General features: G+C 41.2%; 1 protein-coding gene across 21 annotated transcripts in view; it reads left to right on the forward strand.

Moving 5' to 3' along the window:
• The window catches only part of DOCK10 (dedicator of cytokinesis 10), a 261474-nt gene that overhangs the window by 190388 nt on the left and 54199 nt on the right, over positions 1 to 16887 (forward strand). For all 21 annotated transcript variants that reach the window (XM_082690399.1, XM_082690383.1, XM_082690395.1 and 18 more), the window contains exons 20-27: positions 661 to 784; positions 978 to 1099; positions 1474 to 1560; positions 4400 to 4492; positions 4915 to 5033; positions 6812 to 6881; positions 10241 to 10354; positions 13120 to 13191. In XM_082690399.1, the coding sequence (XP_082546525.1) occupies positions 661 to 784; positions 978 to 1099; positions 1474 to 1560; positions 4400 to 4492; positions 4915 to 5033; positions 6812 to 6881; positions 10241 to 10354; positions 13120 to 13191 (801 nt within the window). The remainder of the gene's footprint in view (positions 1 to 660; positions 785 to 977; positions 1100 to 1473; positions 1561 to 4399; positions 4493 to 4914; positions 5034 to 6811; positions 6882 to 10240; positions 10355 to 13119; positions 13192 to 16887) is intronic.

Below are 16887 nucleotides of genomic sequence, written 5' to 3' on the forward strand. Positions count from 1 at the left end.
CACAAAATAGCTCATTGCTTGGTTAACACAATAACACCCTTCATCTATTTTTTGTTCTTTTTATAAAGAGACATCCATGCTTCAGTTACATCATCCCCTGCTGCCATGTTTCTGAACACTGAGTCTATAAGTCACCTGAGATTTTATGAAAATGCAGATTCTGTGTTCACGTGTCTGGGGCAGTGTCCTAGACTATGCATTTCTAATGAGCTCCCAAGCAATGCTCGTGCACTGGTCCTTGTGCACAAAGGACCAGGCAATGACTCAGTTCATTCAATGTATGTTCCTTGATGATAGGATCAATCTATGCCTTTTTGACACCCTGCAGGTAGTTGTGTGTTTGTGTGTGTGTGTGTGTGTGTGTGTGTGTGTGTGTAATCCATCCTCTACTAACATATATTATCAAATGAGAAATACCAGTCATTCTAAATTATCATCACCCAACACAATAAAGAAATAAAAATATCAGCCCCTTAACACATGACTGCTAGCAGGACAAATATTCACTGAGTGTGAAATCAGTCCTTCTAACACCAAGAAATGTGGTCCTCAGTTTCAGGGAAAGAATTTTTAGAAGACCAAAGTGTCTATGGTTTGTCTTACCCTGACCCAGGGCAAAAGAGTTTCATCCTAGTCTGGCTATTATCTCTCTCCTTCCAGGTGAAAATTGAGCTCCCGACCCAGCTCCATGAGAAGCACCATATTTTGTTTTCTTTTTATCACGTCACTTGTGACATAAATGCCAAGGCTAATGCCAAGAAAAAGGAGACGCTGGAAACTTCAGGTACTGACAGGATGCGATCTGAGACAGCATTACATGTCATCTGTGTGACTTGAACTGGAGAGTATTGTAAAGCTCCCATTTATTAAATTTTTTAATGAGGTTTTCTATTCATAAGTGACAAATAATGTTGCTTTTACCCCTCACCATGGAGGTTTGTACTCAGAAGTTTTCTCTTTGTTCTTCCTTTGCACAGTTGGATATGCTTGGCTTCCCCTGATGAAACATGATCAGATAGCTTCTCAAGAATACAATATCCCAATAGCAACAAGCCTGCCTCCTAATTATTTAAGCTTTCAAGATTCTGCAAGTGGAAAGGTATTGAATGATGTATAATTTAAGAGAAAAAAAAATACATGAGCTAAATGGCATGAGGTTACCTTCTGTCTGCTATTTAAATGAACCCAAAGACTGTAGTATAAGCAGCCACTATCGTTATGAGTTGAGTACCTACAATATTTCAAAGGTCTTGTTTCATTTTTGGCCAGTGGAAATGTTCCATTAGAATGGCCCCCTGATATCACATTGGCCTCCCTCCCCAATATTGCCCAATGTAATTGTTTCTTCTGTTTTGCCTCTCTAGAGCCATGCAAGGTGAGTAGATCTGGATGGCAAATTAACATAAGCTAAATAACCTGTTTATTTTCTTTTCTTCAGTTGCCACAGTGACAGTAACATACTCTTTTTTACAGCACAGTGGGAGTGACATTAAGTGGGTTGACGGTGGCAAACCACTCTTCAAAGTATCTACATTTGTGGTATCCACAGTGAACACTCAGGTCAGTGTGTTGTCCTGAAATCTCAGCATTTGCTCTAACACGGAGAATCATCAGGGGGCTCTTGTATTTAGACGAGGGGACTCACCATTTCCCAGGTTGTCAGAGGGGCAGGTGACTGAGAATTGCGAAGGAAGAATGTCTGCAGCATAACTTCATGCCTCTCTGAGGAGAGCTAGAACATCCCAGCTTTTCAGGCCTAGAACACCAGACGCATCTGTCTCAGGATGATACCCTCCTGGAAATACAGTTTGCTTCACTGACAACACCCAAGTATTAAAAATGGGAAAGGTCGAAATGAAAGATGTTTTATCTTTACCTTAAAACTAACCCTGAGGGATGCCTGGGTTGCTCAGTATGTTAAGCGTCTACCTTGGGGTCAGGTCATGATACCAGGGGCCTGGGATCGAGTCCCACATCGGGTTCCTTTCCCCTCTCCCTCTGCCACTCTTCCTGCTTGTGTGCTTGTGCTCTTTCTCACTCTCTCTCTCTATCAAATAAATAAATAAAATCTAAAAACAAAACAAGACAAAAACTTAAGTCTGATTCCAGGGCCTACCTGGTGCTCCTGATGGACAGGCCACGAGGTCAGCAGAACTGCCCTGGAGAGCCTCCTCAGCCACATTCTTCCACAGTGATCCTGCACAATTTCCCTCACCCCTGCCGTCCTTATTTTGTCAGCAGGAAAATGGTGACAGTACTATCTGCCTGACGTTGTGGGAAGGATCAAAATGAGAAATTGCATGGGAAAACATCTCAGGAACTGAAAAATGCTCTACAGATAGATGTTGCTATTGCTGTTGCTATATTACCACAGATGCACATCTTCCACTGCAAGACAGCTGATTTTACGTCAGTGCGAGGACTTTCATGATACAAATTATAAAGTATAAAGCAAATCATTAGCTACACACACTGTATTTCTCCTCTCTTAAATTCAGTGTGTTGCTAATACTCACTTGCTGAGAGAAAAGACATCTTCCAGGTATTACACACATATTGGTTCAGAATTTCTCTCCATAATCTCTGGGTCCTCAAGCCAGATTTAGCCCTCTTCCCCAGTCCTCTACCCAAACTCCTCAAGTCCCACAGAATGGCCCTTCCCCACCCAATCCTGCCTTTGTATACCTCAGAATATCAGTCTTTCTTCCTCACACATCCAGCTGCTTCTTCCCAATGGGCCAGGTGTTTCTCTGACATCTTTCTCTGCCTCCGCTGCCACCACCCACGTGCTCTTTGCCCTGGTGGGACACATTCGTCCTTCATCAATCCCAGGATTCACCTCAGTGACCAAATGCCCAGGCCATCTCTAGTGCCATGCCCTCCATCTGCTTAGCTTCCCCTTTCAAAACTCAGCCCTCTTTGCCAGGAAGGCAATCTCTCTCTCTTCCTCCCCTCCCTGCATTGGCCTGGTCAGCTCCCACTGGTCCGTCAGGCATTAGCTCAAATGTCACTTTCTCAAAGAAGCCTCTCCTATTTGCTGACCCCTCAGACATGCTGTGTCACCTTGTTGTGTACCCACATGGCCCCTGCTTTCCTGGGAAGCACTTACCTATGTGTGTCGACATGGCGGTATGGTACCTGTCTCCTTAGCATCATGGAAGGACCACAGAGGAAGGAGCTGGGTTTTCCTGGCCCTCCACGCTGTCCTCCACGCCTGCCAAGGGCCTGGCACATAGTCAGCTTCCAATGAATAATTGTCAAATAGATGAATAAGTGAAATGAAACTGAAAATATAACACAAACACACACCTCAGAACTGAGAGAAACCCAAATCACAGATATCCTTCCAGAATCAGCACGTTCCAGAGAAATACCCAGAGTGCATATCTTCACTAAAACTCTTTGTCTCACTTTCCGACTATATAATTCTGACCCTTAGCTCAGAACTTAGAGAATTTCTAAGGTGCCACCCTCTTCAGGAAATAGCATTAAAGGGAAAATTAGTTTACTCAGGCTTTTGTAATAAATACCACAACCTGGACAGCTTAAACAACAGAAATTTATGTTCTCATCAGTCTGGAGTCCAGAAGACCAATATCAAGGTGTTGGTGGGGTTGGTTTCTTCTGAGGCCTCTCTTCTTGGTGTGTAAGTGGCTATCTTCTTGCTGGGTCCTTTCAAGGTCTTTTTCTATGCCAGTACATGTCTGCTGTCTATCCCTGTGTCCAAATTTCCTCCTTAATTTTTTTTGTAAGTAGGTTGGTCTTGAACTCATGGCTCTGAGATCAAGATCTTAGCTGAAATCAAATGTCAAACACTTAGCCAGTGGAGCCACCCAGGTGCCCGTAAATTTCCTCTTTTATGGAAACATCAGTCATTTTGGACTAGGTCCACACTAACTGCCTCATTTTAATATAGCTATGTCCTTAAAGACCTTATCTCTAAATATGGTTACATTCTGAGGTCCTTGGAGTTAGGACTTGAACATGTGGAATACGAGAGAACACAATTCATCCCATAACAAAGGGTACCAATCAGTTTTATCTCATCAGGTTAGAGTGAACTTCCTAATTTTTTACTAGCTCAGGCATTCTAAGTCTGAAAATATCCCTGTGCAAATTAAGAGTACACCTTCTCATGTGTGTTAAGAAATATATAAGAAAAATACATCAAAGTCTGTAGGAAAAAAAAACCCAGACAATTAAAAAATGGGAGTGGGAGAGCCAAGAGAAGTGCTTCCCAAGCCACTGTCATGTGACTAAGAAGAAAAGCACACACTCGACTCTTTGATAAAGCACCTGCTTATCGAGGCATCTGTCCTCCAGAAATACTTGCCCTCCATCAGCATAATTGCTATACAGCTTATGTGTCATCAGATAAACATTTTATTTGCTGTTTCAGGATCCCCGTGTGAACGCATTTTTCCGACAGTGCCAAAAAAGAGAGAAAGATATGTCTCAGTCACCTACCTCAAATTTCATCCGCTCTTGTAAGGTAACATGACACGCAAATAGTTTCCGTGTTTCCAGGGCAGAAACAGGCAAAAGAGACCTTGACAGTTTCCAATGAGTAACAAACTAAGAGACAATTTTTAAATGCCTTATCAATTCAGAGAGTGCATGGTTATTTCTCAATTCCTAAACTGTTTCTGCCTGTTGTTTACAAAACAAGCAAACCTCAGGGTTTTTTTCCCCAAATTAAAATGATTGAAAATCAGAATCAATTGATTTTAAATTAGATAATTGCATATCAGTTCCTCACAACTATTTCCCAATGCCACGTGGCTTGTTAAGTGCAATGGAGAATAAAGCCAGAGAGAGGTGAGCTAGAGGATTCGTATTTGAGTTCTGAAGCACATCAGCAGAATGTGCTTTAAATTTAATCAGTGCCCTTTCTCTCCCACTAACTTACCACAGAACTTACTGAATGTGGAAAAGATTCACGCAATCATGAGTTTTCTGCCTATAATCTTGAATCAGCTCTTCAAGGTGCTGGTACAGAATGAAGAAGATGAAATAAGTACAACGGTGACCAGGTATCTCTCCCACGATCTTAGGAGATGAGTGAGATCTTACTGTCTGTGAGTGCACAAAACTGTGATGATAAGGAAATGGCCACCCACTTGTGCATGCTTGCATTTCACTTGAACATATGTCTCAGATTTTAAGTATGTTTTCACTCTTGAGTTCTTGACTTCAAATCTGTTATCATTTGGATAAAGATTTGGACCTCTTTTTTAAACTTTCTCTTTTGTTTTTTAATTAAGATTTTATTTTGAGATCATTATAGATTTGCATGCTATCATGAGAAATGATGCAGAGAGATACCTTTAGCCAGTTTACTGAGGGTACCATCTTGCCAAACTGGAACGTGGTGGTACTACAAAGATATTGACATTGATAGAAACAGAACATGGAACATTTCCATCACCACAGGGATCTCTCATGTTGCCCTTTATACAAAATTACTTCCCTCATGTCCCCAGCCCACACCCCTTAGCCCTGGTAACTATTAATCTGTTAAAATTTTAGATAGATACATAGGCAGACAGACATAGATGATAGATAGATAGATACTTAGACAGACAGACAGACAGACAGACACATAGATAGGAAGGACATCTGGGTTTTTTTTTTTTTTCAGTTTGGGGTAGATTTTAGGTGTACATAAGTTTTTATTTCTTTGAAGTAAATACTTAGTGCCATTGCTGGGTTATGATAGTTGCATATGCATTTTTTTTAAGAAAATACTGAATTGTTTCCCAGAGTGGTTGTACCATTTCACATTCACATTAGATTTTTAAAAATTTTTAATTGTAATCTTTAAATTTGTCTATACTACATTCTTCCAACATTACTAATCTGTCTAGTAACTTTGATGAACTTAATTTCCTCTCCATAGAGATACTATTTTAAATTAGTTAAAAGCATCATATATGTCTAATGTTCATTTTTTAAAAATTTCATTAAAAAAAAAAAGCAGTCACAGAACTCTGGAAAAAAAAATTACTCTCAACATTGAAATGTGTCCAGAACTTTCACAAACCTGTAAGCATATTATTAATCTCTTTCAGAATGAAGGTCTTTAGTCTTGTTTTTAAAGTAGCACTCTGAAGCTCTGGAAAATTAAAGTATGTCTAACAATCCCACCACAGCCAGTTCTAGACCCAGATTAAAAGTCCCTAGCAGTGCCTTCAAATGAGGCTCTTTTCAGCGTGAATACACTGGTCTTCCTGAATAAGACTCCTAAATGTTTTAACAGAGATGTGCTGAAATTCCCAGACATTCCAAAATGCTACAGCCATGGAGCAGCTGGATGTATTAACATGAAAATAGTACCACCACTGCTGCTAGAAACACTTCACCAGCTAAGATGGGAAATAAAAAACAAAACCCTGAATCTCAACCTAATGGCTTTTTACAAAAGTATAGGTACTGTTGCCTTTTTGGAAGGGAAGTCCTCTTTAAAAGGACTATGATAATTAGAGATTAAAAGTTTTAAGTTTTAATGAGATACCAAAGATGATCCTTTCTCAAGAAGACAGTGTCAACCAACATAGCAGCCGTAAGAGTCTCCCCCGTGCAATATTGCTGGCATAGATACTCCTCGTATCTTAGTGTTGAGAGATTTCAAGGCTGGAGATGGTTAATGGGTAATGTAGATATTGGGGCATCTGAAGGGGAAGTCTGAAATTGGTTTCTGCATTCATTCAGTACCTATTAAATTCCCAGTTTATGAAGCACTCCAGTGCCCAACCAAGTTGTATTTTCTCACCTTTCCCAGAAAGACCACTAAACAGTTTTGTTTTTCCAGGGTTCTGACTGACATTGTGGCCAAATGCCATGAGGAGCAGCTGGACCACTCCGTCCAGTCGTACATTAAGGTACAAAGTTGCCACTTGGACCCTGGGTGTATCCCCTTGTGCTGTGTGATTGTCTCGTTTCCTGTCTGCAGTAGGTGGGACCTTTCTCCCTTTAACTGGATGGGGCCCACCACAATAATATCAAGCATTCCCATTAGCTACTTAGAATTCCATCTCTTTGCATTGATGGTCAAGACATATTATTTAAATGTATAATAACATGTACCTGTGCAAATGAATATTTATATGGGAGAAAAGAGCAGAGAAAGAGAAGAGAAAATGAAAGAAGTATTGCCCTCTTGAAGTTCACATTACAAATAAATACAATTCTTGTGTAAAATTATGGAATATTTTCCCTGTTGGTTTGTTGAATGCTCTGTGTTTCTTCGGTAATGTTTTCTTAGCTCTTTTTATTGTTTTCTCAGGCATTATTTCATTTTCCCAGTTACTGTATATTTGTACCTGCTTCTGGTATGTTAAGTCCTTTATCCTCGGGCATGATCCACTAGCCCATTCCATCCCTGTGCACTGCTTCCAGCGTCCTTTGTCAAGTGTTCACTCAGACATGTTCATATTCTCATTTCCAGTTGGCCTATGAACTAATGCCAGTGAACTTGTGATGATGTTTGCACATTAGAGTTCCTGCCTAAATGTCATCTTCTTGAATGAAAAGAAAGAATCCATCCAGAGATAAATGAGAGAGTCTTGTATTACTTTATGCTGCATAGAGGAGCTCAATTTCTATTTTTTTCTGTACAGAGTAAACCTTTTTGAGACACAGAACTTTTTTAACTCAAATAATTTATTCCATTAATCTATACCAATAAACATATATTCCTATGATTTAGACATCTAGAAAAGTGACTAGAGGAGAATGTGGGGGTTTCTGTGCTAGAAATGAGTGAAAAACAAAACAAAACAAAACATCCCATGAAATTTCATTCTGGAGTGAATCCCTCTGAAGGACTTTTACATTATGGTTTTATATCTGCATAATTTCTACTTGCCTGAAATGTTAAGTATCTTCCCAAATACTCAAGTATGAGCGTGTGCCCTTCCTTAAAATAGCCCATATGCCAAAAATAGTTCCTTCACAATAGTTTCCCTATAGTATGATTTTATCCAACACAATGTACATTTCAGTTGCTGAAAGACAGTTGACCTACAAATGCTTCTTTATTTTTCTCCCTGTTTAAGACAGAACGGTAGCATACTTTAATCCAGTACTGATGAATTTACATTCAACAGAATCATCTATGGAACTTTCTCTCAATGCTTAACTCACGTTTTCCATTTCAATCACCAAAGGATCTAAGAAGAAAACAATTCCCCAGTCCATATTACACAAAGCCATCTTCATTTCAACACAAGTATTTACCTCGTTCCAATGGAATCATTGAAGATTACGTTAAGAACCCACCGATGCTATGACTGTTTTTGTGACAGCCAAAGAAAGTTCCTTATGAGAACCTTAAATCAGCCCTCAGGCTCATTCTGTGATGCTCTTGAAAAGGTGTATTGGAATGCATCCTGGTATGGTCTTCATTTTTAACCAGGATGTTTGAAATCTCTTGATGTGACAATTTGATTTTGCAATATAAGAGATTGCTTATTTGGTTTACTTTGAAGTGGGTGAAATCCAGAAATGTATACCTAAGTGGGTTTTGAAGCTTATAACAATTCCTAAAGGTATTTCATAAAAATATTTTCACATATCTAAAGTGGACACACCCTAATAAATACTATCAACCGGAATTTTACTCCAGAAAGAACATTAAACTAGAAAGTGGGAAATTAGACTCTAGTCGGCTAAATAGTTAATTTGAGTAATCAGTCTCTCTGTGCCTTATTTTTTCTCCTCTGTGAAGTGAGAAGGGATGAACCTAATGAACATCTAGCTCTATGAGTCTATAATTGACCTCCTGTTGCAGTACATGATAAACAGACTAAACCTTGACTAAAGAGTCTGATTTTTTTTTAATTCCCTGTGGAAAAAAGTATTTTTTAACATGTACATGAATATTAAGGCCTATATCTAGGTGTATAATGAAAACTGATGGGCTGGTACCAATACATGCTTTGATGTCCTTGAAAGATGTGATATATTCAATGGAATTTATATACATTCAGGAGCAAACTAAACACCATTTCAAGTTCAGTGGTGCTAAATGCTGCTAACTCACCCCATTTACAATATCCAAAATACACACATACACCATGTCTTTTGCAAAGATGTGTGTCTCAAGTCAATCTAATTAAATGCCATGGTTTATTGCAATTCATGGCACTGACATGTTCCAGCCAAAATTTTAAAATAAGAATATCTCACAGCTAGTTTTCATGCTGTTGGTGTTAAATAACCACACGGGACCAGGTAGCTGGTAATTAAATTACCCTCAGATGAGTTACAATTCATGAGGGGGAAAAAAGTCATATTACTCTTGATTTGGGCCAGTTTCGTTATCTCTTAGCTTTGTCTTTCTCCTCTGCAATGAGCTTGGAGAAGTCAGGCTCCATCAGAGCAACTTAGGTGTCTATGAGTTGCAAAGTTCAAAGATACGATTATAAATCCTAATGTGAATGGGCTCCTGCTTTGAGTTTCTTGCCTTCCTTCACTCTTGATTATAGTGAAGTCTGGGTGGTGAAGATTATGAAGAAATAACCTTTCTTGAGGCAAACCCAACTCATAAGTAAAGCAGTATAATCAGGGATAAGCATTTTATATTTAAGATATGTGCATAAATGGGTACTGATACCCTTAAAATCTAGGAAGAAATACTGAAAATTAAAACCATTACGTACATTCAGAAATGCACCCCAAAACCAGTCTTTCAAGAGAAAAAAAAAAAGTGAGCAGCATTTGTTATCTTACTGATGGCCAATGTTCATGAACCCTTTGTTAGCTGTGTCTGAGCATGAGGTGAAAGAAACTGGGCGTGTGGGGAGCTCACCTACTGGCCTCTGGAAGGCACCTGCTTCCCCACTTGGCTATTTGAGTGGGTGCTCTACCCTTTCAGGATGAAGAAATGCTACCATGCCACCTGTTACCAGTGGAAGGAAGGAGAAGGGGAAATGTGTCCTGAGTAGGTGGGTCAAAGCCCTCCATGTTTCCTTGAACCTGCTAAATTGCTCTCTGGCTCTTTCCTTTGATTTCTGCAAAAAGAGTTTCAAGGAGAGCTTAGGTGAGCCGAGCCCTCTCTGTGCAAAGCCCTAAATAGGAATGGTTGTGTACTACTCTTATCATTGGGCCTTCATTGATTTCATGACAAAAATCTGGCATGAGCAGATAATTGTGAAATACGAGTTATTCATGTAACATAATTTTTGATGCTTTTTTTTTTTAAGTCTTTAACTTTTTTCATTTTCTGGGTTTCCTTCAGTTTGTGTTCAAGACCACGGCATGCAAGGAGAGAACAATACATGAGGAACTGGCTAAAAATGTGACTGGTCTTTTGAAATCAAATGACTCAACAACAGTAAAACATGTCTTGAAGGTAAAGAATTTGAAACAATCCTTCAACAGCTAGCACAAGAGATCGCATGCTCTCATCCCTGGAAGATAATAAGACTCATTGATTTCCATAGATCATTTCTCTTATAGTTTCTGGGATTCACGTCATAAACTGTATTGAAACTGTAGTACATAAAAACATTAAGCAAAAGAGATCTGTTTCAAAGGAACAGAAAATATACAGTGGTCCCAAGTGAAGTCCATTGGCCCACAGACAGAATGAGTAACTATTAAGAATCATCTGAAACACTATGAAGTGCTAACTGTAGCAAAAATAAAGTTTGTGGTGCTTTTAGGCACTGCAAGAGGAAATGTATCAACAAAAGGATTAGTGAGGTATTAATGAATATACTAATGGAGAGGAAACAGACAAAGCAACCATGGTTTGACTGCAGAAAGTTGAAACACATGCATTTGTAGGCACATAAAATGGTGAGAAGCTTGTTAATAGATGACTAAATTATTATAGAAGAATGGACTTAGTCCCTAGTTAAATTAATTACCTATCATGACTTGACAGAGGGATGATTGATTAGTACGTAGCTGGAAAGAGAAGACGGGATCAATAAACATCAACATGAGTTCCCTAAACTCAAATTATTCTAAGCCAAGCAGTGTGTTTAAATTAGTCTTATGAGTATATTCATTTTGTTCCTGCAACAAAGATGTTCCAAGTGCCCCCCATGGGACAGACAGCAAACTCAGCATTTGGCGGGCATCAGAGAATAGAATAAAGACCTTCACCCTTGGGAAGTTTGCATTCTACTGGAGGATAAAAACAATAAAGGGCAAACATAGTAACAAAATTAATTAAATCGTGTATTAGAAAGTTGAGAAGTGCTATAGGAAAAGAAAATGTTGAGCCAGTAAGGGGAGCTGGGTGCACTGGGGGTACAGAATGAGGTTTGCAGATTAAATAGAATGGTCAGGATAGAGCTCTGGAGAAGGCAAGCTTTAAGCACAAAGCGCAAAGGAAGAGAGTGAGTTGGCCATGTGGAACTGGCTTGGAGAACAGTAAAGGTAAAGGGGAGACATGTATAAAGTCACAAGGCAGCAGCGTGCCTGAAATGTCGGAGGGGCGGCCGAGAGGCCAGTGTGGCTGGAGCAGGCAGGGGTGGGAGGTGGGGGGCAGTGGTAGGGGGGTAGTTAAGGCCTGATGGACCATTGCAAGGACTTTGGCTTCCACTCAGTGAAAGTGAGCTATTCGAGGGTCTTGAGCAGGAGTGTGACGTGAGCGGACCTGATGGTTGTGTAGGGAACAGACTTTAATGGGGTGAGGATGGTCTTGGGGTGCTCAGGGGGGTTGCTTGCCAGAGAAGCAGGCTTCTCTGTGGAGAGTCAGCCCTCAGTTAAAAGATGAGGTGAAGGGAATTTGGGAGAAATTGGACCTTCAGAAGACTTTGCTGATGTTGGACCATGCATTCCAGAAGGTATGTCAAGAGGGAGTCAGGAGCTAGGAAGCAGTGGGCTGGGTGCACATGAAAAGGAATATACGAGACCAACAGATATTGGAGGGCAGGAGGGGAGCAGGGTTTCTCTTATCAGACACGAAGTGAGGGAAAGGTTTAATTTCATTAACCCTGGTGGACTCAAGATAAACGGTAGAGGCAAGCCAGAGTGCTAAGAGGTGGAGCATGGTAAGTATTAGCTGCATTAAGAGGCAAATGTGGGGACATTGGGGTGAAAAATATCATTTCTGACAAGATGGGGTTAGGGGATTTTAACAATGTGCCTTGTGTTAATTATGAGTTCCATTTCCAAGATCAAGTGACCCCTTCCTTAAGCCAGAGCTGCCTTGTTAGAACTCAGACCTCCTCTGCCTCTCCCCTCAGACAGAATTCTGGAGTTAGGACTGTGTACTCAGGAGTTCTTAGCAGCATAGTTTGTCTCAACTGAAATTGGATAGAATTCAAATGCCCGTCCATGGTAGAGCAGATTGCGTAAATTGCGGTCATGTGTGTAATGCAGGGACAATACTTCCAGCTACGTGGCTCAACCGAAATGAATTTCAGGACAGAATCTGTTGAATGAAAAAGCCAATCACAGAAGAATCCGCACAAGATGATTCCATTTATATGGAGTTCAGTGGCAGACAAAATTAAGTACTGCTTCCATGTATGAAATTGGTTGCAAAATTACCAAGTAAAGTAAGGGGATGATTGGCATTCATTTGAACAGAATTCAAAATTGTTATCTGTGGTAGAGAAAATGGGAGGGAGGCATATTCTTTAAACTGTACATAGACAACATATACTTTCCGTATCTGGGTAAGATTGACCCTTAGACCCAAGAAAGAGGGACCTTCATGCAGGTACATGTTTTGGTTTTCCCTAGCTACACACCTCCCCATAGGAAGAGGTGGGAGAGAAGCCAAGAGAAATGCGCACTTGGAACCCCTAACTCCCTTTCTGGACCTATAAGGATCCCCAGGAGGCTCCCGCCTTAAGGGCTTACTGGCATATTCCTGGTTCTGCAAAGGCCTCTTTCCTAAGTCCATCCTTCAGAGGGGAAATCGTGATGCCAGAGTTTAACTCCAGGCTGGAGGAAGAAGCACCTTAAAGTGGGAGTCACTGGTCTGTGGACAGCACTCACTTGTGCAGACTGGACGGTCATGTGTGCAGCTAGCCCATCCATTCCAAAATACATTTTAAAATCAATATTTATAACATGACATGCTTTAGAGCACGGAGTCATCATTATTTTGCTGTAACATAATAAATTTCTTACTGTCTTTTCGTTTTCTAATAGCACTCCTGGTTCTTCTTTGCAATTATCCTAAAATCGATGGCTCAGCACTTGATTGACACAAATAAAATTCAGGTAAGATCATAGGTAATACAATATTATCCAACAATTGTGCTGATGAATACGCTCTCATTAGTTCCATTTTTATTTACTTCGTAAACCTTAGCAATTTATGTAAATTGCTTTTTAAGTGAGAGAAGTGATTGTGTGTGTCAGTACAGGTCCTTCAGAAGCCAGGACAAAAATTAGAAGTGCAGAAAGATGAGGGGGAAGGACAAAAGGAGCAAGAAGCTCTTTTTTTTTTTTTAAGATTCTATCTATTTAAGAGATACAATGAGAGGAGAGAGGTCAAAGGGAGAAGCAGACCCCCCCCCAGCTGAGCAGGGAGCCCCATATGGGACTAGATCCTGGGACTCTAGGATCATGACCTGAGCCAAAGGCAGGTGCTTAACCAACTGGGCCACCCAGGTGCCCCAGGAGCAGGAAGTTCTAACACCTGTGGGAGAAGATGGGGAAGGAAGGAAGGAGGGTTGGCCAAAAATCACTCTGCAGTGGGGAGATTTCGGTTAGGCCAGTGGGCAATCTGAGAGCAGAGAATTTTCATTGGGAGACTCCTGCATGGGGCTGATGGTCTGGTCTGATGTCTCTGCAAGCTCAGTTATGAACTTGAAGCAGCCTCGGGAGAGCATGGCCTTGGCATGAGCACTTGAGTGGATCCCAAAGCTTAGCAACTATTTATGTTCTTCCTAGTAGGTTTTTGTCTTGAAGGAACATCTGAGCTGTACATATCCATGGCTGCCACAGTCCTCTGTTTGGGCCACGTGCTCCTGAACCTGCTCTTCCACAGTATATTTCAAGGCCCTACCTGATCTCATGATTTCCCTTTTCTTCTGTCTATTTTTTACCCCTCACCCTTGGCCAGCACCTCTGAAGGCCTTGATGACTTACCACACTGTGGTGAGACCCAGCCCTCAGATTGGTCCAGAGTGGTCTCGGCCTCTGGTAATCACACTCTACCCAGACTATTTGTAGTTATGATTGGGTAAGGAGGAATAAGAAAGACTCAAGTGGATTGACCAGCTGAGTTCCACAGAGACTTCTCTGCACTCCCACAGTGGGTGAGACCAAGGGGAACCTCTGACTCCACCCCTCTGCCACCAAGAGAGTAAATCAGAATACTGTTTTGGGTGGGGATGGTGGTGAACAGCGATATCATCTTTATTTTCACTCTTGGTCAGGAAGGGGCAGTTTTGGACCTTTCCACTAGGCCTTTTCCACTAGAAAGTTCCACACGTTAAGCATCCACTGTAAGGTTACTTCAAATGCCAATTGTGTCAATTATGCATAATGTATAAATACACTTTTGCACCAGGTAAATAACTGTTGGATGGATCTTTGAGACCAGTGGACCCACAATTAACAGAATTATAATCAGGACTCTTATTGGTCCCTCTAAGTTCCCACTCTAACAGGGTAAATGTCATGATTCTTTTGGCCTTCAGATATCAGTATCAACTCGGATCTTGTGTTTAATAGTGCTTGAATTATGCGAGTAATCCTCTCTCCTTAATGTGGTCACCTGAGTAAATGGCTGTAGGGTCCCTTGTAGAAGGACTGACAGATTCATGGTGGTATATACTTACTGAAGTATTGCTGGGGTTGTCTTTTAGAGACTCCCTCTCTTCTTCAATCAGTGTGTACCAGATCAGAACATTGACTCGGGTCCAGGAACAGGGAAAGGCATCATGAATATTTTTTGGAGCAAGCATCCTCATCTTCTGACAGTCCATTCCTGCCCTCTTGGGGGATGAAACACTGTCATTGTTGGTTGCTGTCTGTTTTTCCCAGAGGGAACCCACACATTATTAACTGGCTCTACAACTCCATGAGAGTCTAGCCCCTTTGGCTGCCCTCCAACCTTGCCATCTGTTAGGATAATCACAGGCTTCTGGCTCCTAGAGGTTAAATAGCATCACATGGCCCCTGCTACTTTGGTGAACATCATCTCCATGGCCGTTAGTGAGACAGCACTGTGACTGCCTGTCTCACCTGCAGATGGGAGACCCCTGATCTTCTGAGGGATGTCGGTCCCAGCAACTTCTTCATGGCTTTGGTGTGGATGGTGTGTCATCTGGACCTTACTATAGAACTTGACCATCCAGTGGGCCTTCTGATGTCAATATATGCATTCCTATATATCCACTTTCCTCTTCCTCTTTATTCCTTCCTCTGTCATTTGCAGGGGCACCTCAAGCATTCTCATTTTCCTTTGCTTAGAATGTGCTATCTCTAGGGTTCTAAGATCCATCCTAATAATGAGAACAGGATTAATTCATCCCAAGTCCTGATAAAGTGCCCCATGTCAATGAGTTTTAACTTACTCACTCTCCTTTATGGCCCCCTTATCAAAACACATTTAACATTCAATCTCAAAGGAATTCCCATGGTTCCTGCTTGGCACAGGTCAGCTAACTCTTAGATCTTCTTGGGGCATATTCTCTGTCTTATTTTCTCAGGCACAGCAGGTTCATAGCTGGGTTAAGCTGGGACTTAACCCCAGTTATTAGCCTGAGCTCCAGGGGAGAAGGGACATCTCCTGAAGGATTTGCCTACTGCCTTGCAGGGAAAGGTTTTTGCAGGGTCTCCCACCTGGGAGAAATGTGATCTCCTAGTAGGGAGGTGTAGGGCACTTATACTAGTGCTGAGGGCTCAGGGAAATGTGCAGAGCCACCATGCTGAGGTCAACCACCCAGATTTCCCCAGACATGCCTCCACACCACAGGTCTCTCCAGCCATGGCTTGACCCAAGCATAACAGATCTGCCTTGTTTGGACATTTAATCATCTCCGGAGCTCCTTAACTTATCTCTAAGGTCATATATTTGCTTTTCAGCTATGTCCACTCTCCCTCCTCCAGAGATAAAAAACCTCCTGTCTGGAAGGAAGAGAAAATCTAATGTGAAGATAAAAATGATCCCTATCTTTCTGTTTTTAAGCAGTGTTGGAGTTAGGAAACTTCACCACAATTCCTTGCTCTACCACTAACTAGATGGATGATAAAAAAGACATTTAATATCTCAGAGCCTGTTTTCTCATCTGTAAAAAGAACGGGTTGGACTAAAATCCTTTCATTCCCACGAGTACATGTCTACTCAAATAGGTCACAGACATGCTTATGAACAGTTAAAAATAAAGGCATTCATCATGGGCCACGTCTTTGTGTCTAACAATTTATCTTCATCGATTCCAGTTGCCTTCTCACTGTCCCCTGCAGGAGCAATCCCACAGTCCAGTTTTCTTCCAGGGACCATCACCTTCCAGATTTCTAACCATCTCCCTGCATCACAGTAAGAAAGACCTGATATGATCATTTGACCAAAAAACATTCATAATAAACACCTCTGAAGCTATCTGCATTTTCTTTCTTTCTTTCTTTCTTTCTTTTTTTTTTTCAATTGGGAAGTGTATGGTTTTCCCCACCATTAAAACAGTTTTTGTCATTATGCAGTGTGGGAGATTTGAGGAGGTCAGAAAAGATGCCTGGTTAAGTCCCCTGAGAGGCAGATAGCACCACCCGATGACCACTGCTGCCTTGACCAAGGCAAGCTTATGTTTACGAGGAACTATTGGATGCCTTCTTTGCACTCCTCTCTAGTGGCAAAAGGTTCATTGTACTGGCTAACCTTTTGCTTCCCATCAATGTCTTGCTCCTGAAAAACTGCCAAATGCCTGAATGTCAGCCCATGCATTCTATGCCTGCTCCTGGTGACCT

This window comes from Mustela nivalis, assembly GCF_964662115.1.
Source record: "Mustela nivalis genome assembly, chromosome: 11".
Classification (NCBI taxonomy): domain Eukaryota; kingdom Metazoa; phylum Chordata; class Mammalia; order Carnivora; family Mustelidae; genus Mustela; species Mustela nivalis.